At 34.2% G+C, this 25,436-nt stretch overlaps 2 protein-coding genes across 2 annotated transcripts in view; both read right to left on the bottom strand.

Annotated features, from left to right (window-relative positions):
• The window catches only part of LOC144837265 (early estrogen-induced gene 1 protein-like), a 38,993-nt gene extending 38,651 nt beyond the window's left edge, over window positions 1-342 (bottom strand). Inside the window, exon 1 of the mRNA XM_078692316.1 lies at window positions 4-342. The gene's annotated coding sequence lies outside the window, so the exon portion shown is untranslated. The remainder of the gene's footprint in view (window positions 1-3) is intronic.
• A 4,878-nt stretch (window positions 343-5,220) lies between these two features.
• LOC144837389 (complement C3-like) lies at window positions 5,221-23,887 on the bottom strand. The gene is made up of 35 exons (XM_078692461.1): window positions 23,721-23,887; window positions 23,153-23,310; window positions 22,569-22,766; window positions 21,911-22,113; window positions 21,494-21,536; window positions 21,302-21,386; window positions 20,768-20,867; window positions 20,034-20,270; window positions 19,428-19,625; window positions 19,098-19,220; window positions 18,605-18,673; window positions 18,165-18,356; window positions 17,773-17,922; window positions 17,383-17,527; window positions 17,072-17,122; window positions 16,584-16,932; window positions 16,237-16,465; window positions 15,808-16,017; window positions 15,330-15,465; window positions 14,698-14,808; window positions 14,168-14,362; window positions 13,674-13,755; window positions 12,609-12,786; window positions 12,272-12,373; window positions 11,414-11,749; window positions 11,081-11,236; window positions 10,410-10,469; window positions 10,118-10,257; window positions 9,765-9,858; window positions 9,336-9,513; window positions 8,827-8,916; window positions 8,227-8,325; window positions 7,684-7,767; window positions 6,578-6,728; window positions 5,221-5,832 (listed from the first exon to the last, which is right to left on the bottom strand). Exons 1-35 carry the CDS (start codon window positions 23,774-23,776, stop codon window positions 5,706-5,708), a joined length of 5,115 nt encoding a protein of 1,704 aa, XP_078548587.1. The 5' UTR covers window positions 23,777-23,887; the 3' UTR covers window positions 5,221-5,705.
• Window positions 23,888-25,436: the final 1,549 nt, after the last annotated feature.

Here is a 25,436-nt window from a genome sequence, read left to right as displayed (position 1 = left end):
TACCAGTAATGTGTTTTCTATGTACGATCGTTTTCCAAGACAGAACAAAAGTTATTCATCTCAATTCAATTCCATTAAAAAAACTAAGCTACATTTATATTACAATGCGTTTATGATATTCTTCGTAATGACTACCCTCGCAGGGCACATAAGGCGCACACACACAACAACTACCATGTAAGTAAGAAATGGTATACTCCACGCTCATCGGCGGCGCGAATGAATGACTAAACAGATTGACAATTACACCTGTAATACAGCTGCTAATTATGCATCAAGTTGTTATGTGCCTAAAAAGCCGAATTTTAAATATGCATGAGAACGATTAAATGTGGATTCCAAACATTGTTGTGTATAGATAAAAAGAGGATAATCAACAGTATGCCTAATTGTAATCAGCAAATATAAAAATGAAAACACTCGGAAACTGAGTGAAGTACTTAGCGAAATATTTCCACAGAGGGCGCATGTTGATATTTCGGGCCATGTTAAGTTTAATGAACCGATTCCAGGCATGTTCTGTAAGTATATATAATTTACACCGAACAATTCAGAATAATAATTAAACAACTTTAGGCGCTATACTTGGCAAAATAGAATTAGAACTTATCAATTAAAAAAAAGATGCTATGTACAAAATGATTGTTAACGATACAAAACGATTTATATATATATATATATATATATATATATAGGCTATATAATTTACAGTGCGGTACTCAATATTAACAGTGACAATATTTGTGTATCGGAATGTCTCAAAAGACAGCATCATTTTTACACGGATAGGCTCTCATAGGCCCTTGCACGACGCATTACTGACATTAGTTGACATACGTTGACTCTCTCGATTCCCCTCATCGGCCAAACTCCCAACCTACTCAAAATATGTAATTGCATAGACACTGGCCTTGCAATAAACCATGGTTTTTTAGTTGAGATCATGAAAAATCAAATCAACTTTAAATGCAAGAAAAAAGCAACTAAATAAACCTAAACCTATAGTACAATAGTATATTGATATACAAATATTTGTTTACGTGAAATTAACCGTCCTCAATATCTCCTTCACATGGTATTTCAAGTTCACTCACAACTGACATTAACGATTCAATCACTGTATCTTCAGCCGTTGGTGGCTCCATGTTTTTCAAATCATCTACAATCTTTTGTATTTCATCAGCAGCTTTGTCAAGATTACCTTTATGCATGTCAATTGATGTTTTGACGATTGTGTATATATCAAATCCAATGGCCAATGTACTAAACGCTATTCCAGCTATTTTAAACGACGCACCAACTATCCTCAATCCAATTTCATCAAGACTGTGTCCAACTAAATAAATTGAATAACAATAATGTAATTAGTGCTTTAAAATAATGCTTTTTGTTGAAAAAAAGAACTATTAGGCCTAATTGATTAATTATAGAGCGATACGTTACTGACTTTTCAATTTTGGAGATCGGATAGAGCTTAAAATAAGCAATAGAAATCCTACCAGATGATACGGTCGATTTAAGTATTCCATTGAGGACCTTGCCGCTTTCGGTTACTATCTCGAGAACATTTTGACGACTAGATTCAATGACTAAAATAAAATAGATATTAAGTGTACCACGAACCCATAATTGTATCATTCGAAAAAACAAGTAATCGACAACAAGTCTGATCTTATATTGCACAATCCACCGACGTCGACTTCCATTTGGATTTTGTCTCCTATCATGTTAATATCCCGATATTATTAGAAAATATCCAAAATATTCGTACCAGTATTACAGAGTAGAACTTGAAGTTACTATCTCAGTTCAATATTGATAAAACGTATTATTGCTTATATATTTTATTTACTGAACTGATGTATGATTTTAGTCACTGCAACAAACGGTGTGTATGATTACCTCAAAATAAACTTTAAAAAGACAAATTATTGCAGTAAATAAATTATACAGTACAATGATTTTAACATGGTCACTTACGTCTAGAGGTGATTCTTTTAACCGTACCGATGAACTGCATGATATTTTGTCCGATATCTAAACGATTAAAAAGACTACCTGTTAGATAGGCAATGTATTATTTCATGCAAGTCGCATTATAGCCTATCATAGAACATTTCTATACGTTTATGATTTTACCGGAAATTATTCAGTGCATGCGGTAAAAATTTGTTTCTATCAATAAAGATACTCACTAGTCCTATACTTACATATAGCAACCTTGACTGCCTCTCCATCTTTCTTGAAAAAGGCCACGACCTTACCAATCTTCTGTGCAGTTTGTATGTAGATTTTAAGATCATTTTGGTATCTCTCTCGAACTTTTTGCAGATTATCAAACATGACGTTATCTTCTTCTATCAGTTTATTGGCTTCTGCAGCTCTTTGACTTGATAATATTTCAGCTGCAACCGAGGCACCAACTGCCGTAGCTCCACCCGCACCCGCAATGACACCTCCAGCTATTAGAATCGGCGTCCCAACACCAAGAGTTGCGATAGATATGCCTAATCCAATCACACTCAAAATGCCACCAACGATCGACACTGAAGACCCAGTTAGCTTGGCAATATTCGATGAGAATCTTTGATTTCGGACTCTCTCAATAATCGTCTGCAAATTGTCTATCAATGTATTCCGAGCATTCTTCCATTGAGTTGATGCTTCTTCCAGTGCCAGTCGATCGTCCTCGTTCACTTTCAAACTATCTATTAAAGACTTTATCGTCTGAAATTCTATTTCCAAACTACTAAACAAGGTTTCAATCACTGGTTGCATGGCAGGAATAACAACATCCGTCAATACAAACCTCATCCTTAAAAACAAAAACAAACACAGTTCTACTACTTCTTTATAGAATAGAATAGAATGCAGGCCGTTTGAATCGCCCAGTTGCTTATTTACATGTACTAATCTAGGAAATATAGGCCTATTCGATTATCAATTATAAATTATATAATGCAAACATAATTTTCGCCTTTTTATTCTGTCATGCTTATTTACTTATTTACTGGAGTTATTTCTTTAGCTCTGCCTAGACAAAAGTATTTTGAAGAATCTAAAAATTCTTTATATAAAAATTAAGTCAAATTTAGAGTTTTTCAAAGATGTTTGGGTACATCCAAGACAATGTAAAAGTAGGCAGTAGGGTGTTTGGATCTGTTGTTACAATTTATTTGCGGCTTTGCCAGACAAGACACACTGCTGACCTTTCACTTTCCGGTTATAGAACATGTCATATTGGAAATTCCAGTGGTGATGCAATTTTGGAAAATCCAACTTTTCATAACAAAAATTACACAACAGGAAATTTAATTTTCTATTAAGGAAGAACAGTCATTTAAACATAAATTCCAGAATCATTACATAGGCCTACACGCATTGTTAGTACTTATATCATTAATTTGCTGGTTTTTTTGGGGAAATCATACTTTTTCTTAGTGTCTTCTACACGGTATCGATACTTATTTTACAATAGTCGACCCACAAAGATAATGTTAGATCATAGTAAAAAGTTAGGCCTATCTATTTACAATTGTATTATGATCTTACTTCCAAGAAAATAAGCCTTCCTCCGTTTGTTCTTTGAATATTGCAACCGTAAGCTCTCGTCCACTTGATTCTTTGATTTCTTCGGCGATGGTTAACCATGATTCGTTATCTTTTTCATCACCATTCAGTTCAATTGATTGCTGAATACGCTTAATGGCAGAATCAGTAATGTTTTTAAGAATGACCTGTGAATTCTCCATACTTGATTCCTGTAACAATAATAGGAGACTGAAAGTAAATCATTTGTTGTACCGTTGAGTACAGTTTTCCCGTTGAATACTTATTTAAAAGAATATTTTGAGCGTTGAGATTGTTTTCTATCCGAATATTTTCTGTTGAGCAGAATCTTTTTACACGAATACAAACAGTAATCAACGAATTGTTATGTTGACTACGAAAGTTCCCAATCAAATACAACAAATGTACATCGGATTAAATTAGGCTGACATGACACCAAAAAAGGCAACTGCAATATACACATTTTGATATATAAAATCATACAAATTGGATAAAAGTGGACTGTTCTGCAGGTTACTGCCTCAATAAATGCTTCGGTAAACATTCCGTGTCGTCAAACACACTACAAAACTAGCTACTATGCTTTTATTACATATTTATCTAAATCATAATTATGCTTGTGTTCTAAATTTTAATCGGTTAAGTCATATAGCATAAAGAAAGATCATTTGAATTAATAATTTTTAAAACGATGCCTATTCAATAATAATAATTATATTATTATATTATAAATATTATAATTAATAATAACATACCCGTAAACACTGTATGAAGGTCTCCGAATCTCACCTATATATTGCGTTGTTCTGGATAGCAATTCAATGCTGACGATGTGATCTATGTGAGAACACAGCTGAAAAGTAAAACCTAACAAATTGCAAGTAATATAAACTACTGCAACTTTTGTCGTCGCCCTCGTCGCCCAAACTCCTTCCAAGCCGTCACTGCTTATCATGTTACTACAGTTTCTCTTTCAATATCATTACCGATAAATGTTGACCAAAGTGGGGATTGACATGTAATTGAATGTTATCCAACACAATACGGACTTTACGGGAAGCCCCAGGACGGTGTCCATGAATAATTTATGCATGAGCTTTAACAAAGTGGGTGGAGCTTAGCGTGAAATTCCGTGGGTCTTTTTGAGGACGATAAAAAAGTTGCCATTTTCCCGTTTACGGAGAACGACAAAAAATAATGTAACAGTACATATAACCTTAAATATACAGTTCAAATTTTCAAAACTCTAAATAATATTATTTCTAATTTAATTGTTTAATGATAACATTTTTATTGGGTTAAAATGGCTGTGTAAAAAGCGGCGTTTGAATACGAGGCTTGGAAGGCTAGGCCTATGCTGTATCACCAGATCCAAGCGATTCTTATTTTAGTAATAAGAGAAAAATAAATAAAGCCTCATCTAACATTAATAATAACAAAGAAAACTATCTAGTAGAATATATTCATTATTAAGCCTTATTGATAGGCTTGTAAAGGTCAATGTTTTTGTTAAATTTTGTTCATCAGTTCAATTCGAGATTTGATATTAACATCCGAGTAAATTTCTAAAACATGTCTTCAAAACCATGACAGAACCGCGTTCTTTTTCTCTAGCGACGATAAATAAGTACAAACTCTTTGTATTGTAAATGTAATAGCTTAAATTTTAATAACCAAAGCGTAATCATTGAAGCTCATCACGTGATGTGGTTTAAGTAGTTAAACGTGTAACTGAATAAAGTCATATGCTAATTAATAAGATATTATCTAAAAACCATTGTTTACAAGTAATAATTAGTAGATTTAAAATGTTAATCTAAAGCCTATAAATGCTTCAGTTCTGATAGACAGGCTATTCGCCGACCGGTCATTTTGCTGACCAGCCATTTTGCCGACAGGACATTACGCCGACAAGATATTCCGCCATTTAGCCGACATAACTGGAATATTAGGGTATACATACATCTAGGAATACACAAACCAAATTATTCTCACAATGAACGCCTCTAAGAAAGCTCAAATGTAATTTTATTATTGGAAAATTATTAAAATAGAAAAATTTAAAAAAATAAGAAAGAAAGCATTCAACAAATTTAACAAATGTTGTTAATTTCAGTGAGTTCGAAGTTGTTTGATTACACAGAGCATCCGTTGTCCACCAGTTTGTCTTTGAATCTTTTTAATTCCTTGGCTCTCTTTTTATTTGTATTTCTAGTTGGCCACTCTTCAATATAGCTAGTACTATCAAGGAGGTACTTAAATCTGTGGAAAGGGAACCAATAAACGTTAACTAGTGAAATTAAAAGATAGTTTTTTTCTAAAATAAAATAAATAAAGATGAATAAAATCAGACTTTGAAATATTATTTTGTAGTTTTAATAAAGTTAATCTCTTCCATAGAAAAGAAAATGGAAAAACAGTTTAATAAGAAAAACAATTGATAATTTTTCACTTATAAAATGACAAAATAAATGGTTAAATTCAACCAAAAACCCATTGGCTGGCAGACAATTTGACTATTTTTTGCTTTAAATTACAGGTTTTTAGGTAAATACATTTTCGTTTCGAACCAATTTTTGGCCCACTATTAGGTGACTTTAAAATGGAATAAGAATAAAAAAAGCGAACAATCCATCTTTAATTACTTTTTTATTAGGCCACTTTAAACCATAGATTATTGACATAGCAAGAGGGCCGGAAAAATAACGATCATTTGGTTACCGAGAAGCTATCACAACGCCAATTCACATGCTTGTACAATCTGTTGCTTTTTGCATTTAGTACAAAAAACATACAGTATATGTAGGCCTACATATAAATCCAAAAACAAATTACTAAAAAAATGACAATGATGTGGGTATCAGTAGCTGGATCTCGACAGAGATACAAAATAAAATAAGCAAAAACTAAATCAAAACGATAGTAAGTAAAACAGCCAGAACAATATACTGGAGTAGTTATTTTAATGCTTTGAGCGTGTTCCGATATAAGAAAAAAGAATACTTACACAAATACATTGCTTCCTTCGGGTTTGTATCTTATCCCATCTTTGCCCATGATTAAGTATTTTTGACCAATTTTCCAGCCCTTGCAATCTACACAAGATGATTTCATAACAAAGAGTCGCACAGCAGGTACATTAGATATTTCATCAGTACCTATTATAAATTGAAGAGTTTGTTTTTTTAAAGAAAGAGCAAACTATACAGCTGTAGTCACCATGAATGATTATTTTCAATTTTTTAATTAGGCAAAAACTGTAAAAACATTCTTTTACAAAGATAAAAACTCTATTTAGGTACCCCTAGATGCAACTAAATGTCATTCCTTCTAAATAATTTGTAAATTGATGTGTATTGTTATAAAAACAAGTTTAGCTTTCAAAATAAAATAAGATGATTTTGATTATGCGACGACCCAGGCTGTATGCATTTCGTAATTTTTCCTAGACATTCGATTTTTGTTCGGGATATTTTTTTGGTGAATCGTCGCGCCCAAAATATAAAGCCGGTTTTTCATTAGGAAAATTTCGTCATCGTCAGCTCATACGCATGCGTATTCATAGTTCCTTTAATTTTTGCTTCAGCGAAATTAGTATCTCAAAATAATATATATAAACACAATAAGCATAGAAATTAATTCTAAACCGCCCGGTGCTATACCGAAATTAATTAATTTGAAACGGTAAGATGAAGAAATCTGTCTGAATGCGAAAAAGTCGCCCCAACCGAGATTCGAACCGGAACTACTGCTTGATATACAGATGTCCTAACCATTAGACTACTGCGGCTTTCATGGTAATGTTAACGAGTCGCTTTCCAATCGGGTTTGAACTATACCGCTCCAGTGGTCTAATGGTTAGGACATCTGTATATCAAGCAAAAGGTCCGGGTTCGAATCTCGGCTCATCTTATCGTTTCAAATAAAATTAATATATATATTTTTAAATTTACGTAACCAATCAGAGTTCGGGAAATGAGTTATGGGCGCGAATTCATCCATGCGAATCGAAACGCTCAGCAGACAAGTGATGGAATTAACATCGTAGCTACAGTATTCGCGTCAGTGTGGAAAGAGTAGCACAATTTTAAAGCATGAATATGAATACTATACCTTCTTTTATTACAGTGATTACTGATCCTGTCAAAATCACAAATCCGCCGTTTTCTTCTCTTCCCTGAGCTATTGTTTCATACACTAGTTAAAATTCAGTGGAAATAATAAGTATGACATAGGCCTACATAAACGTAAACAAACCAACAAAGTAGATAAAATTGCGCCATGGTAAGGATTTGTGTGAGGCTATAGTTGTTTATATATATTCTTAAGATTTTTACCTTTGGTATAATATTGACACACAAATTTGTAACATTGAAATTTCGGAATATTTCAGAAATTTGTGACCAGCAATACCAATGCAACTGAACAACACTAACCATTACAATTTGATGCATGGTGCTATAGACACATTTCCAATCGTCAGTCAACAATGGTTGTTTGAGTGGAAAATATTAAAGGATTACTAAGTTAAACAATTATTTTTTTTTTCGGAAGGACAATACCTTTCATCATCATTACGGTACACAATAAAATAATATTATAATGATGTACACGATACTTTACTGTAAAACAGGATAAAATAGCCAGTATAATTACCATAATCCATAGCTTTGTCAGTAACACCACACGCATAATCTCCTTCTAGTTCCTGTGGAGTAGGTAGTGGCGTTGGTCTTGGACACTTTGGACAAGCCCCTAAAACAAGTTGATGATTGTTAAAACTCATACTATTTGTTTATTTATAAATTAATGACAGAGTGTCTACTTAAACTTGGTACCGTGTAAATAATACAGTGTCAAGTTTGAGGTTGTTTCTTGTTTGAGATTTCTCATATGACACCGCCCCACCACATGTCCCCCACCACACCAACCGCCGGGCCCAACCATTTTTGTTTGGTCTAAATTGGGACGAAACGTCCTGGCCGACAAAGTCAAAACTTCCAAGGCCGAAAGTCCCTGTCACGAAACATCCCTAATTAATTTAAATTCTTCCCAAAAATTTGATTTTTATGTTCTTTTAGCCTAAGATCGATGATTCTAGAGGCCCTCAAGCAATTTGAGAAATGAAAATTGAGATTGATGACAAAGCATGCATGAGCTTTTTGGGGCGTGGCGTGAAAGCCGGAGGTTGGGCCACAAAAAGCCACTGTACTACAGTAGGTTTCTGATGGGCCTATTCATTTACACCATACACACCTGCAGCACATTGGCAAAGATCTTCTTCACAGAACTGTCTTAGCTCAGTTTGGTCATCATGTGGATTGTAAAACTTTCTACATTTTTTTTCTGAAATGACAAAAACATTGGTATTAAATATGTAAATGACGTAAGTACTGTGTATGATATCAGGAATTTTAAGTTGAAGAAACGTACTGTAGGCCAATAAAAACCAAGACACAACATAATATTATTGTGCTACTTAATGTGATTTTCTGACATTATTACATATAGACCTATTACTGCAGTAAACATAAGTAAACCTTGCGTTGGACGATCTGATAAATGTTTGTTTTGTTTCACGGAACGAAAAATGGCACCATTATTATGATTTATAAAAATAAGGTTCCATTATTTAGCAATACGATGCCAAATCCCTCTCTACGCATGCGTATAAGCTTTCGATTTGTACCAACAAATTCGCATAGTGGAATATCTGCTTCATGCTCCATATTACTCTTGGTAATGTAACGAAAACAATCGTTTACCTGGTGAATAGTAATCATAAACAGAGACTTGAGCAGCCTGAACGTTGAGCACCTCGAAAGACCGAACAACTTCAAAACTTAAAAATGTCATTTCTGATGTCAACTCTTGAAGATAAAATACCACCTTTCTATCTGCAATTTCGTAACGATCCACTGGAACTGCATTGCTATTGACAAGCTGTAAATTAATTTGTTAGAACAGAGCTGCTGAGATGATATTAAAATATTGTCTTGACAAATCTGCTAAACAATTTGTGAATAAAAAAATATTCGATCAATATAGCGTGCTTTGTGAGCGTCACATAGGATACACATGTCACGTATTATAGAATTTCGACTATGATACTGTTCAAATATACATTACACAGTACCAAGAAACGGTAATAGAACTCCTATACAAAATCTTCATTAGTTTCAAAATTATTTTACCGCCTTTAGAGTACTTTCTACAGGAGTATATCCGGATATAAGCCCAATATCCACAATCGCCATGTTTGTTTTCCCATTTAGTTCTCTTCTGTATCTGTAGAATTCAAAGTAAAAAAACGTTCGAGAAAATTTGGCCTCCAATTGCAATGCATTCTACTAGTAATAAGGTAAGGTAATTTTGCCAAGTAAAAAATACACCGAAAGAATTGAACTACTGTTCGATATTAACTGTGTAAAGTGATTGGTCACGTGATCTATACCATTTTCACCAGCTCATGAATAATTCATGATTTATGCTTAGAAACCGACATTAATGAGAAGAATGTTGGATCTAAAAAAAGTAGTCGAATTACCTGGTAGCGAGGGTTAAAATATGGATTTCGGGAGCATCAACTGCCTGCTGGTCATTTTCCTTAATCTCTGATGCAATTTCAATATAAAAGTCACATTCTGATTCCTTATCATTAGCTGGACTATTATAAATTACCTCAATCTTAAAGTGTGTAAATACAAAAAATAGAAGTTACAAATTTTTTCAATTTTTAACCATAATCAGGTTCAATTTGAAACAACACAGAGGAATTGTTATAGGTGCACTAAACATCCTTTGTGTATACTAAAAAGAATTTCTAAAAACTGATTCACCTGAGCTTGTGCAACACCTCTACCCTCACAAGTTAGCACGACTTGTCCGTTAGGTTCACACTATAGAAGATAAATATATATTCATACTTTAATTTACGTAGAGATGTTGTCGCCGGCAACCATTACACTTTTAAAATAGAGTGACATAAGTGTTACGTCATATTGCAATCTCAATTGACTGATAGATTTGTGCAAGGTGGCTTAGACTGATATTAACAGGATGCATATATTCAGAGAACCACTGGTATTGCAGTTCGGTAAAAGAATATGGGCCGGCTGATGCGGTCGCCGCAGGACTAGATTCTAGATTGTCTAGGTGAAAATTTCAACATTAAAATAGGCCATCAACCGCTAAAAACCCTAGTCCGCGTTACGGCTCCGGTGGGGACGGGACTTTTTTTCAGATTTAGGTCAACAACAACCGATTATCGGTACTGTATTCATAGGAATATTTGGTAATACAATGTGTGTGTATCTAGTAGCAACATAACTCTTAGCCCAACCTTATAATATACATAAATGTATTAAATATATAAATAAGATGTTGTATTACCAAATATTTCTATGATATTTCGGAAATACTGTAGGTAGTATGTAGAGATACAGCACTGGGAATTGGGTACAAAAAGTGGCGAGATGTCACTTTCTGTATAGATTATTCCATGTATTACCTTTATTTGCTGTGAACGATCTTTGTTTCCTTCATTAATTATAACATTGTTTTCGCCTTGTTTGGCTGTAGTAGTAACACGGCATTGAAGATTTACTATTACTTTATCAGTATGAATAGCAAAGTTTGCAAGAGCTTCCAGAGCAATCCCCGTACTCTATACAACAAAAACAAATGTATTATAGCGCTGTTCTTTAGAATTCCCAAGAAAAAGATTCTTAACGAAAGTAGTCCTACGACCTGTTTGCACCCACCGTCTACCCCTTTAATGTAGATTTACAGTATTTGCATGAAAAAAAAGATGAGTTTGCGAACTTCTTGGATGAATACCTACAGATGTAGTAGTCCATCCTCGTTTGTAGTCTCCGTGTTCTGTCAGCCAATTTACAATTCCGTTAGCGTAAACAACTTCGTTCCTGAATACGGCTGTCATCAGTGCGTAGCTGGTGGCCTCTATAGTTAATGTAGATGATGGCATCACCCAATGACGTGTACCTTTAACTGGATCGAAGGAAGCTTCTAATTTAACTTGATTCCATAAGTCATCAGCCAAGTCACTTCCGGCAACATTCAAAGCATATGCTACTATAGCCCGATGATAAGCTGTAGCTAAGGTTGCTATGTTGGCTTCAAGGAACGCGATAGACCTGGATACTTTATCATCATAATTCTGTAAAATATAATAATTAAAATATTCCGTTCAAAATAGATATTGTTCAGGCTCATGCAGACTGGTCTGGAAGGTAGAGTTATGTTCGTGGCGTACACATTTTTTCCTACCGTAACAGATCCTTGGGTCCCACGTGGACGCAACGCAACGACACAATTATGTTGATCAAGCACAAACAATATTCAAATGTGGCACAGCGGTTACGTCCTTGCGTTGCGTCCTATATTGGGATCGTGATTTTGCACCGTGCACCTAGAGTTCATAACGCTATAAAAGCAGTACACGTAGTAATATTAATCACAAACGAATATTATACGTGGCACATTGTGATAATCGTCGCGCCAATTGCCAGATTGCGACTTAGTCCCTAATACACGAATGTTACAGACAATACAGGGCTGCAGTATTAGGGTTTTTCCAGACAAAATTGTGTTACAAAGAATAGTATAAACTAATGAAACTATTAGTAAATTTAAATAAATACATTATTAAAACATTTAAATAAATGAAACATTGGCCTACCACTCCACAGTTTCGAGGATCTCTCTGAAGATTGGCTGGGTTTGATTGTTTAATCGTGATAACTACAAACGCCGTTATCATCAGATCACCACTGACACCACCCTGCAAAAACATAGCAATATTAGTACACGTACTGTACATGTAAAGAATACCTTATAAAAATGACTTTAGAAAGTAGGCCAATGTTATGTGCTCATGGGGTATTGCGCCGTGTTTCTTCGCTTCCCACCTCGACACAGTTTGGATGATGTGTCCAGAGGCTAGGCGAAGACCAATATAAATAACACATTGATTGACCTGAAATAGTTAGATTTCAAAATAAAATAAAGCACATTACGGTCATTTGCCAGTGGCGGGCATTGTATCCTTCATAGAACTCTCCATATCCTCCTTCTCCTGGAATTTCTCTGTAACGATCACCTAAGTACTTGTACGCATCACATAATTTAACTTTGTCAATATAACCTCCTAATTCCAAAACTTCGTAGAACACTCTGATAGTGTAGGCTGTCAACCTAAACAACAAGTTTATTTAGTGTTAAACACTTTTCCCTCAACTGATAAAGTAGAGTGCGCTGCCAATGGAATGACGGATTAGTAAATATTTATAAAACCTTTATCAAACACGAAATAAGTATCAATAATAAACTAAAACTATATACTATATGAGTCCTTTTCTAGATTGGTAAGTTATATTTTGTTTGAAGATTTACATGGCGTCATGAGGATGATAGAAGTGTCAAAACGTCGAAAATTTTTTTAGAACTATACTGTATATCAACAGATTGGTAAAGATTTTAATCTTGTTTCCAACTTGGACGAACGTACGCACGCAAGAACGTAAACGCGCCGCATGTAATTTAACCAATCACGACGCGATGGATCACCAGAACCGTAATCACTTGTGATTGATCTCGTTACGTTGCGTCCAACGTTGGAACCAACTTAAACCATTGTTATTTTACATTTCGTGGAATGTTATGCTATTTTCATGAAAATAGCACACATTTGGTTACTTATTTTAATGATTACTATAGGCTAGCTTTGGAGGCTCGGGACTCTTCCCTGAAAAAGTTTATTATTTTGTGCCTTTTGTCTTTCTAACTAATGATTAGTTTTAAGACCTTAAGCTTGGTTCCCACTAGTGACGCAACGTAACGCAATCTACGCAACGTAAGCAAATGCCCTTCTAATAATTGTGTTTGCCCCCGCCTGCGTGAAATCAAACCTGCGATTTTTGCAGCACTGTTGCGTCGTCGGTTCCCACTTGTGATTACGAAATACATCATTTTGCGTCAATACGTCGCTGCGTTGCGTTCTAATGGGAACCACGCTTTACAATTTTCCTTATCCACTATTTGCTTGTGGGTCTACTTTACTATAAAAAATGATTTGTAATCACCATGTGCTCGGTGGGTGATTACCGTGAGCCCAAACTGCAATTCCTCCATTATCCAATTGGTAAGTGATCATTCTGTCATAGCCTGTTAAAGGTTGTTGAGAAATACAAGTTTTTAATGCTACTTAAATTATCAATTGGAATCTGAAGAATGTAAACGTAGGTCGTAGTTTGAGGTGAACTGTGCGTTGCTAGAATGGTCGTTAGTAGGCCTAATTTGGGTCAGGATAAAAGTATAGTTTTTCGGTATAGCGGAAAGCTATAACGTCGTGCTATGGTATTCATAATCTGGCACATCCATTCAGTCATTTTGTAATAAGTGCCGGTTTTCACCAATTCCACTCAGAACTATTTTTTATTTAACCGTTAATAATAATATATTTTTTTCCTCTATAATACAAAAAAAAGACAAACAAAATATATATGTACAAAAATGACATCGTGCGTAAGCATAGAAAAAAAAGAAGAAGGGTATCGTATCAGTTATGGCTACTTACTTTGTTTTATAAGTGCAAAGCCTCGCTCTTCAACTTCGGCTGTTACGCTATCGGTTGCTGTCAGATACACCATGGTATATACGTTTGGCGACATACGCAACATAGTCTGTTCACCACAACCAGAAGGAGCTTGAAATAGTGAAAATGGATCAAACCCACCAATGATTGCACTCACAGCCGGGGACATTAAGTCACCTAAAATAAATGAAAAACATAATGATTTACATATGCCTGACTTCGTCCGCATTACAAATGTCCTACGATACACTACTGAAAAAAGCATTTAAACATACTGTGCCAATATATTATATATATTATACTAACTACGAATCTTTTTTGAAGAATTCCATGAAACCAGCAACTATCTATGATAGTAAATCGAATATTATTTATAATTTAAACAAAACATACCTTTTAGCATACATTATTAAAATATACATGTGTTGCACGAGTACGACCTTTAAGGAACGTATACCCACAGTTTGGCGCCAAAGCTCGTTAGAAACTGTCGTGCATATGGTTATCCTTACCAAAAAATGTAAGAAAGCATTTCTCAGTGCCTGGTATAGCATTTAAATCGGCTAGTTCTACATCAAATATATTTGTCTGTGTTTTAACACCATCATTATCAGTCTGAAAAGCTTAATTATAAAAAAGGTATGTCAATTGGGCGGATTATATTCATTGAAGGGAACAATAATAGGCCTATGTGAAAGAGAAATATAGTCGTCACAAATAAGTGGGAAGGTAGTGGGCTTAAAAGCGACTTAAATGTCCATTAAAAATGAACAATATCAACTACACAATGATCAGCTTCGGCTGGATAGAGCACCCTCGTAAAATATTGTTGACATAAAAAGAAATAAAAATCACCAAACAGAAATGAACCACAAGTTACGTAATGCTATTGTATACTTTCTACATACAGTATCAGCCAACATAAAGTATGTCATTTACAGTATAAAATATATTATTTAATGATGTTTCAAGTAACAGTAGGTAAGTGAATTAGCATAACGAAATTAAATACAGTTACACTGTTTTGAAATCCATACATCTTAAAATTAAAAGTCATGTGTCATATTTATATAAGTGTGTGTGTACAATCATTGTACACTTCATGACATAAGGGGTAGTTTAGACAATTGTAAAAGATAGTTACTAGCTGCTTGCAAATTTAATTCGTTTTCTGGCGGTGGGTCCTCCTCTTCATTTTCTCCTTCTTCCGGAACACCCTTTCGTTCGCCAGCTGGATCGATGAGAATTGTTGCCGTATTGTATCGCTCAACACCTTCTGCCTACATTAAACAATGAATGTGTCTTCATTGTTTTGTTACCTTTAGGCTAGCCATATTATAGAAACTATTTTTCTTTTGAATTTAGAGTTTTTTAGTATTGTTTACCTGGACATTGAATAAAATGTTTAAAAACATTTTATTCAATGTCCAGGTAAACAATACTACAAACCACACACACAAATAAATAGACTTTCAAAAATAAAATATAAGATATGAAAGAAAATGTACCTGATTGATGAATAAAACTATTAGTTTCGACACAAAAGAGAAACTAAAAACTTATAAAATTAATGAAAAATCAATTGTTTTAAATATAATTTACGGTAATATATTTTTACTTACGACAACTCGAATTGATTTTTTAATACCATCATTGCCATTGCTCGTAAATGATTTAACTTCTATGGAAAATAAACCCTCTTTTATTGGTATGATATTAAAGAAAGTGGTGCTGGCATCATTTGGTTGTACGGTCAATCGATGTCTAGGCCCTTGTATTCCCGGCAGACTGTTCGAACACACATCTTCTGTACCATACATGTAAACATTAGCCTACAAATTAAAAAAAGAAAACATCATTGATACCATAAGCATAAAACCACTCCATGCGCATCTTGCAACAAATGCTAGTTCAGGAATGTTAAGCTTCTTTCGAGATACAAACGTGAACATTTTGACGTTTCTGATACCAGGAAATATAACATCTACTATGGCAATAACAATTAATGGCTGTATGTAATAAAAAATGGTGCAAACATAGGCCTATCCTACCTTAATTTCTTTAGATCCGTAATTAAAGAGTGTCGCTTTCACTTGTGTCTGTTCTCCTTTAACAACTGAATATGGAATCTTCAGCTGTAAAAATACATCTTTTGAAACCTCTATCTCTTTTTCGTCTGCTACACACATTCCCATAGCAGCGGACACTGATGAAGCCTGTACAATCCAGTTGGTGATACTGTCAGGTACGGAGAATGGAACTTCTGTCTGACCGCTATCACTAGAAACAAAAACCAGAAATGTTGAATAGTTGTAGCATCATTCTCACGGCGTACAGGTAAAGATTACAATGGCGCGCTCAGTTAGTGTGGATTGGTTATCTCTAATAAACTACTTACGGAATATCATATTCTTCAAAAATCCAAGTTTCTGGGAAATTACTTCTGACACGGACGTCTGAACTCTCATCGATCTCTATCTCATCATCGTCACCAACTCGACCAGCAATTGCATTTCTTTCCTCTTCTTTAATGACACAACAGTTGTAGAATACTACAATCACGGGGTCAAGAAGATGTAAATTTGGTGGATCTCCAATTTCCTTTGGAACGGTTATACCCTTTCTTTTCCCAAATTTCTTGATTCGTTGTGCGCATGTCTTCTTAGGAATTTTTACAAAACCGGCTTCACAAGCTGAACATAACTCTTCGTTTAATGTATACTCATCAAAGCACGATTGTTGATTGTCTTAAAATAAAACGTACAACTATTCATTGAGATATTTGGAAAAGACCTAGACTAGATTATTATTAACATTGTTAATTATTTACGATTACTCGTTTGGAAATAAACGTGAAGAGGTCCTGCAGATTTGTACAACACTCACCATCAGATGCTCGTTTTCGGCGTCGTTGTGACAGCGATGGGCATCCATAGCCTAAATTATAGATAATTTTGTATTTAAAAAATTTAACTAAACAAATTAAGCTTGTAAAGGACTTTTTGTTTATATCACATTATTACTATTATTGTCATAAACATTATCATCATCGTTATTAATTCATTTAACAATTTATGAGATTTTATAGTCTATTTTTAAAAGGTGATCATACTTCTTTTAAAATTTCCTTTTTTTAAAAAAGAAACAAAGTGAATTCCATTTTCCACAAAGTGTGTGGTAAAAGCATTGTTACAAACCTTCTCTAACATCGGTTACATGGAAGTCTCCATACAATTTAGCATCTGTCATGGCAATCAAGCCCGCATTCTCAAATACTTCCCTGCTATTTGCCCCGCCGCCTGGTCCACAGCCTAGATCAAGCGTCTCCATTCGCTGAAACATCTACAATTGAAAAGTCCGTTGTCTGAATAATAAATTATTAATTGCAAACCGTTCACTGAAAACTCTTACTCAAAAGAGCGTGACACATTTACCTGCATATATTCACAAACCAATCTTTGTTAGCTTTCACATAGCAAAAATATAAAAAAATGAACAACGATTTAACAACAACACCACACTAATATAGAATAGTGTTTTGTAACAGTCTATTATTTCGGTAAGGTATACTTAATACTGTTTCAAACCTTTTTTCTTGTTAAACGGTGGAAGTCCTTAAGGAAATAGACAGCTTCGTCAACAGCTAGCAGTGCTACTCTACTCTGAGGTGGGCCAATAAGTGTTAACATTGTCTCGGCACTTGGTGAAAGAGTGGGATCATTTACATTAACAATCAACTGAAAATTGTAAAATAGTGTATTAGATTGTATTGGTAGTTTCATGTGGTTTCCTAGCTCGAATCTTCTGGAGAATGTCATTTTCTCCCTAATTGCAAAAAAAAATCGTTTTATCAGAGAAGAGTGAAATTGGTTAATTTCATTTTTCCTATATATATATATAATTTATTATTTGTTTGTGCATTATATTTTGTCATTCTAATACTGAAAAAGTATAGAAAGTTAAAATATAAAGAGCTAACCTGTGATTTACATTCCTTCACAATATCCAATAATATCGAGTCAGACACAACTTTATCATTAACAAAGGCATATATAATCAGTCTGGCACTTGGCGCCATATCTTTTGTTATGTCGATACGAAGAGTCCTCGTTGCTCCAAGCTCGGAATCAAGATCTGAAGAATGCTCTACAATTTTCCCTCTAACTACCACCTAATTATAGATTGAAAGAGATGATAGTAGATCAGTTATCTAGGAACAAGTTAGGTGAAATTAGGAGTAGTGCTTCTTCACTCAGTTTGTGTGGTTGGTTCAGACGACAACGAACGTCGACGGTAAAACAAATTAGCGTTAGAATACTGTAGGCCTACTCATAATCATAACAACTTTTACAAAGGAATTGAAATTGACAAAACAAGTCAAGTAAAAAAATTGCTGAACTGAATTAATATTAAACTTACAATATGGTTCAAACCAACTACAGGAGCTGTTCCAGACTTGACTACTTCTACATCATAGTTTTGTGTTTCCTAAAATGAAGTACAAATAGATAAAATATTATTTGTCATTATTTCTTTATTCCTTTAATACTTTATTTTGGACAAAAACACCAGAATAATATATAAAAATTTACAGACGTAGATAAGCTCAAAACCGCTCGGTGATATACTGGAAAATAACTTTTTTTTTTTTAAACCGTTAAGATGAGGAAACGGTTAAGATGAAGAAATCTGTGGGAATTAAATAAATATAAATATAAAATTAATATAAATGTAGTATAAGAATCACGCCAGGACGTTACATTCTGCCTCTCTGCTCTAGATTTTTTGTTTCTTCTTCATTATTCATATATTTACTTATACTCAACAGTTAGGAACTATGAAATCGAACAAGAAATGGCCTACAGACAACTTTGAGAAATAGACATTATAATGATAAGAATCGTTAACCTACCGGAATCTCACCAGGAGGCACTCTTATCTGTAAGTAAGCACCAGTTGCACTGTGTATTGGTTCAACGGTGAACTCATAAAATCCATTTGCTGCTTCAGGAAAGTCGTCGTCTAAAGTTATAATCTAACATAAACAAAACAACACCATTTCAATTCCAACTTATTTTTTCACTAGTATTTGATGAAATGTAAACTAAAGATCTATCTACACTATTAAACTTTATGTGACAAAAAATGTGATGTGCCCATATTTGAACATATTACTACCATATTTGGGCACATCACACTTTCTTTGTAAAACTAGAGCTTTAGTATAATATTGGAAACTTACAGTGATCGAAATGGATGCAGTGTCTTGATTAACGTCAACCCGGAAATCTACTTGGCCTAGGTCATTACTTGTCCTTTCCAGTAGAAAGTCTTCAGAGCCTATAAGCTTGCTTTTAATTCCGTTCTCATTAGTGCCATAAGCCTCAATTTCCGTCAGGACTTGTGCTCCCGGAGACCCATCAGAGTGGAATAAATCAATCTAAGAGTGGAGAACTAAGTGATATTAAAACATTTCTAGCCAAAACGGTTGGTTTTCAATAAGCATTTTTATAATTCTTGACGCCAAATAAGAACACAGGAGGGATGCCGGACGCCAACTGTTGAAACCTTCTACCTCTAATGATATGTATTAGCAATTTCATTAACACATTTTGGTTTAGCAATATTTTCTTTACTTATGAAATAGCAATGCATTTTCAATTTCATCTTTAACAGAGCAGAATTCCAAATAAATTAAACAATGTTGTAATACAAGTCAGAACATAACTTTTAACTTTAAAAAAAATCAAAATGTTAAAATTACACTCTCTTTCCGGCAGTTATCTAAGTATTCTCCTACACACAGTTGTGATACTTGTTGAAAAAAAAAATTAAATCTAAAGCATACCTTAATATCAAATGTTGTACCTTTCTTGAAGTGACTAACAGTTCGATCGTGTTTAAATGTATACACTCGTTCAACAAATTTAGCCCCACTGATCGTTGTATTCTCGCGATCTCCAGTTGATCTTTCGGTAACCACAGCTTCTATTTTCAGAGTTGCGCCTTTGAATGTGCTGAACCAGTGTTGGCCATATTTAGGAACGGGATCTATGGAAACGGCAGCCGCTCCTTGGACATTCAACTGTAAAATGTATCATTAATCAATAATAAACACTTCATAAGTTTATTTAGTGTTAAAAACATTTTGTATTTTAAATCATTTCACATTTTTCTAAGAATTCACTCCGATCTTGGTTTTAAAATCTCGTTTTGTAGCATTGGAAACATAATTTATTAGGACTACGTTACGTCTAGTTAACGTCGTTGAATTAGTGCGAACCAAGCTAAGATTATTATGCGCATGTGTAAACAAATACCATGAATTCTGAAATTGAGGATCGTTGATATTCAAGGCCAACTCAGACAGTGTCGTACGACGAGGCCCAACCAAACGTCTTGACTCGTCGGTGCTGTCTGAGACGAGCTGTCTGAGACGAGTTGTCTTCAGATAGCGGTAGGTCGTCGCGAGAACAGTAAAAATGTATAATTTTATCGTCGGGCCTCGACGCTGTCGGAGTTGGCCTTTGTACAACCATGGTTAAGAAGAAGATTTCTGGTCCGCAAAACAAAGTTACTCACAGTTTTAGCTACAGGATCAAATTCACCGATAACGTCACCGTTTTTTATAACACTCATTTTTACAACAGCGGTACCTCTCACGTACTTATTGTAAACATATCTAAACAAAACAATATTATTGTCTGTAATCATCTACATACAGTATTAATTTTATGTAGGCATATTACGATTGTAGAGAGAACAGTTATAAATGACAGAAACCTTGTATAAAATCCAATACCTTTAATGAGTACATGCGAAAATCTACCTATGGTTTCATGCAACGTATGTTGAATAGTGGTAACAGCCTTGTTGCTTGTGTTTGCAAACATATGCTCCATAACTCCAAAATGTATTGTAGATGGAGAAGCATTCTATATACTTAAGTTTAGTTTTATGGTTTATAAGTTTATTAATATGGATGATATTTCCGAAAAAAAATGAAATTGAATTGAATTGAATTGAATTAAATTGAATACATCATAGATCTACTGTAAACATATCTAGTAACGGTACTTTAATGTACTATGCATGCAGAAAATACATGTTCCTTACTTTGCTCTAACTGTTGCCACGAGCATGTTATCTGAAGGTAGAACCTGTTTTTGTCCCTCAATGTTTACCTCGAATGTTGGCAAAACTGTAAAGAAATTAAGTTTTAAATTCTACATCATTATGCAATCGTTATTCATTTTGTTTGTTCGTTGGAAATTGTGATTTATAACAAATAACTTATTTTCTACCTACCATACTCTCGAAGTTCAAATTCAATTTTGCTTTTCCATTCATTCTACAGAAATAATGAACACTTTTTTGTATACTTATTGTCATTGTACAGTAGGATTGTATATAAAGCTCTGTCTACACTATCAAACTGTATGTGATGTGCTGTTTTGCCCATATATGGACACGATGATGTCACATCACACGTTTTTTGCCAAACTAGTTTGATAAGTGTAGAAAGAGCTTTATAGAAACATCGACAAACTTTTTTGTAAATATCTAGTTAGATATTCCACTTATATTCATATTATATTTGAAATTGCTTTTATAGAGGCAGTGTGTATTAGGCCTACTGTGTTATTTTTAATATTGCAGATTACATGTAGGAGATGCATTCTCTATGTAAATGATACAGAGGCGCTACGGTTCTTATTCACTTACGTTTGGGCCGTATGACACAACAACAGACCAAATTCCAAATGTCGGGTACGAAGAGAACTGGTATATCGCAGTATGATAGCCAGTAATTGTAGAGATGTCTTCAGTCCTCTCGATAATGGCGCCGGTTGGTGTGATAATATCTAATCGAACTATTCTGTCGGTAGGTTTGAGTTGCTCATTCAAGGAAATCACTCGGATTTTAGCTAGAATTGAAATAACACAAGAACAACGCTAATAATGTTACCAATCATAAGCGATGAATGATCCAAGCTCTCGCTTGTGATTGATCTACTCAATTGAGTTGCGAGTACGATTTTAGGGCGAGTATGAATTTAGAGCGAGTATGAATTTAGGTTGAGTCCAAGTAGGAACCAAGTCATTGCCGACTTGGTTCCAAAAATATTGACATTATTTTAATGATTTTAAACATTATCATTACGTTTCATTGTTATTATAGATTGTGTTTACTTTTCTGCAATTGAAGGAAATAAATATTTCTTTGAATTAAATTGAATTTATATACAAAAGAAACTAAGTCAGGATTTGAAACAAATGGTAATTTTAACAAAATAAATTTGCACAAGGCGACTCGGTTAATTTGACCATATCCAGTTTGTTAGAATACATTTTTATTAACAAACTACGGTAGCCTACATACCTTCCTGATCAGGTGTATAAATAGGTTTGTCGGTCTGGACAAACACAACCTGATTTTTAGTTGTCACCAACGCAGTAACTGTTTTATCAAATTTAAGTGCAGGATCAATGGAAAATGCCTGCACTCGTATTATTGGAATTTCTTCATCGGCTGGTAGTTGGGATGGATCCACAATAAAATTAACTATTTTAGGTGTACCTAGAAAAGATACAAGGTGTTGAATGTTAATTAATCTTATCGAGATAAAACAGAAATAGGCATGATAGATATGTTATACAGATATTATTGTCTACATACCCCTTGTAAAAAGAAATAATAATAATTGCATTACTCAATTTATTTGAGAAATATTGTATTAGGGCCTATTGTAAGGGTCCGTTAGGAAAACCAGAGCATGCAAGGGTACAACCCTTGTGTAAATACTACATTAATAGTACAAATTAGGATAAATACAATAGGTTGGAAATTTCGAAGTTTTCATTATGGTTGAAAACGATTACATTTTGTACTTTTATCAATGAAAAGATTAAATCCGGAGTCCTTCGATGATAATCTGTAGGCCCCATACAGATGCATTTTCCTACCTGCTTCAACTTGAATGCTTCGGGTGGCTATTGCTTTATTTTCACTCGTAAACAGTTTAACTGTTACAGCTATAGCTTTGTTTGTACCGAAAATTGCCACCAGTACATCTTCCTCAACATTAGCACGAAATACATTAGGCGCAGTGATAAAATACCGTCTAGAAAATTAGACATGCTGATATTAATAACAATACGTTGTATTATTATAATTATCATTATTATCAAAACAAAAAGCCATTGAAAAGCAAATTATATATTTAGTTTCAAGAAATTCTACTCTTAAAACATTGAAACTGGCGAATAGGTATTAACAATAAGTCTAATACAAGATAAATTGTAAAACTATATACAAAAATAGACGCTAAACTCTAAAATGAAAATGATAATAAAACGCATACATCCTTTTGTTGGGTTCAAGTTCAATAATCCTTTCTACTGATTTTTCTTTTGTTCAAAAAATAAGTGCCGGGTAAGGTTTCTTCCTAAACTGTTTAGCGATTTCAGCTACAACAAATTGTAAATAAAATAATGTAGGACTAATTACGGAGAATAATAACATTAAACTTACCCATTCACAACGTGAAATACCACAAATAGCCCAAGTAAATGTACCGGTTTAAACATCACGGTATCCCTAATATCAAACTACATCAACGAATTCTGAGCATAAGTAACAGGACTGATCGTTGCTGTGAATGACCAGGGATGGGATTATGTATTTATAAAGAGCGAAAGTAAGGAGTGCCCATACGGAAATATTTGTTTGCCTATCAATAGTTTAGAAGCCGGATGTACCATAAATACGACACAAAGTTTAAAACTGCACCCTGTCTATATACCATAAGCAGAGTAGATCAAAAGCAAAAGCTATGTATGACGCCCTATCCTGTGTCTTGGCCTACCTCTGCAATGGCCGGATCTAACAACATATCACAAGGAACTAATACAAACTCAAGTAGGCAATATTAAAGCAGAAAAAGAAAAGGGAAATTTTCAGAAGAAAGTGAAACAGTCAACAATTGGCAGACTGTTTTCAGGAATGTTATTCTCGTTAGGACCATACGATTTAGTCCAGTGTCTAATACCCTGAATGCGGAGTTGTGCATATTCAAATGATATGTTTTCTTGCGCCACCAATTACGATCGCACAAATTTGCATTCCCTACAATTTGTGACGTTCTTGAAAAATAATGCATTACTTAAAAAAATGCATTACTTTCAAATCATTAAATCAGGTCATTACTTGTCTTAAATGTACGTTTTATGATAAATTATGATAACACGAGAGAAACAATGTACTACCAAGTAGCTTGCGGTAAATGTCCTCTCGTGGACGGACTTTAGGCCTAGTCTAGCTAGGCTTAGTTTTGTAGGCCTAGCTGGTAAACATCGGTAACGTACGAACATCGTACGATAGCTACAGGCCTAGCCGGACGTTGTACAGTTGCTGCATTAATTGTCTTTTTGTTTTTGCCAGAATCCGTTTATACAATATGGGGGAAACCCGGTATTTTCGCTGAAAAGTTAGGTGTCTTCCATTTGTTTTGGCCTCACGATCGATCGAAAAGTGGGTGAATTACATAAGAAAAACGAAAATATCAATCCGCGCGCAATGCATGTTGGTATTATTACAATCGACTTATTTTTTACATTTTTAACCGTTTAAAGACGAAAAAGGTTATCTAAATAGGACCATATAGTATTTATCTTTAAATTAATGTAGTTTGTGACCTTAAATTAGATCTAAAAAACGTAGGGAATAGGACTTAATAATAATATGACAGATGGTATCTTTTATTGTTGAACAGAATAGAAATATTATAATTATATATTTGAATCTGAATACTATATAAATTCTTCAAACAGTTATTAGGTTACAAACTGAAATATATGTCATAATACAATAATCAATAGGCCTACAGTACTTTTAATAAAAAAAAACAGCAACTAATTTCAATTGTAGGCCTATAGAACTAGGAGGACACGGATACATTATGGATACATGAAGCTAACGAGATGTTTAATTGGGCCGACCGGAAGGTCATGTTAAATAAATCGATTCTATCTATATATTATGGGGCTAGTGTTGCCCGAAAGCTCTACTAACTTTTCTGGCTGTTTACTTTATCGTTTTGATTTAGCTTTTCGCTTTTTTTTGTATCTCCATTGAGATCCAGCCACTGATACCCACAGCATTGTCATTTTTTTCAGTAATTTGCCTTTGGATTTATATATTATATATTATATATAGATTTAACATTTTGTTTTTTTCACCTGTTCACTA

This window comes from Antedon bifida, chromosome 3 (assembly GCF_963402885.1).
Source record: "Antedon bifida chromosome 3, ecAntBifi1.1, whole genome shotgun sequence".
Classification (NCBI taxonomy): Eukaryota; Metazoa; Echinodermata; class Crinoidea; order Comatulida; family Antedonidae; genus Antedon; species Antedon bifida.
The sequence above is the reverse complement of the archived record's forward strand: the minus strand, read 5'-3'. Positions and strand labels throughout refer to the sequence as shown.

What these genes read in the sequence shown, in the direction of transcription:
- LOC144837389 (XM_078692461.1), bottom strand. Translation starts at nt 23,776, where the DNA reads ATGTTTAAACCGGTACATTTACTTGGGCTATTTGTGGTATTTCACGTT. An exon ending in ATGCTTTCTTACATTTTTTG is followed by an intron (nt 14,363 to 14,697) that starts GTAAGGATAACC and finishes CATTTATTTTAG; the next exon opens with GTGACTTAATGTCCCCGGCT. An exon ending in ATTTTAACCCTCGCTACCAG is followed by an intron (nt 9,859 to 10,117) that starts GTAATTCGACTA and finishes TGAATTCTACAG; the next exon opens with ATACAGAAGAGAACTAAATG.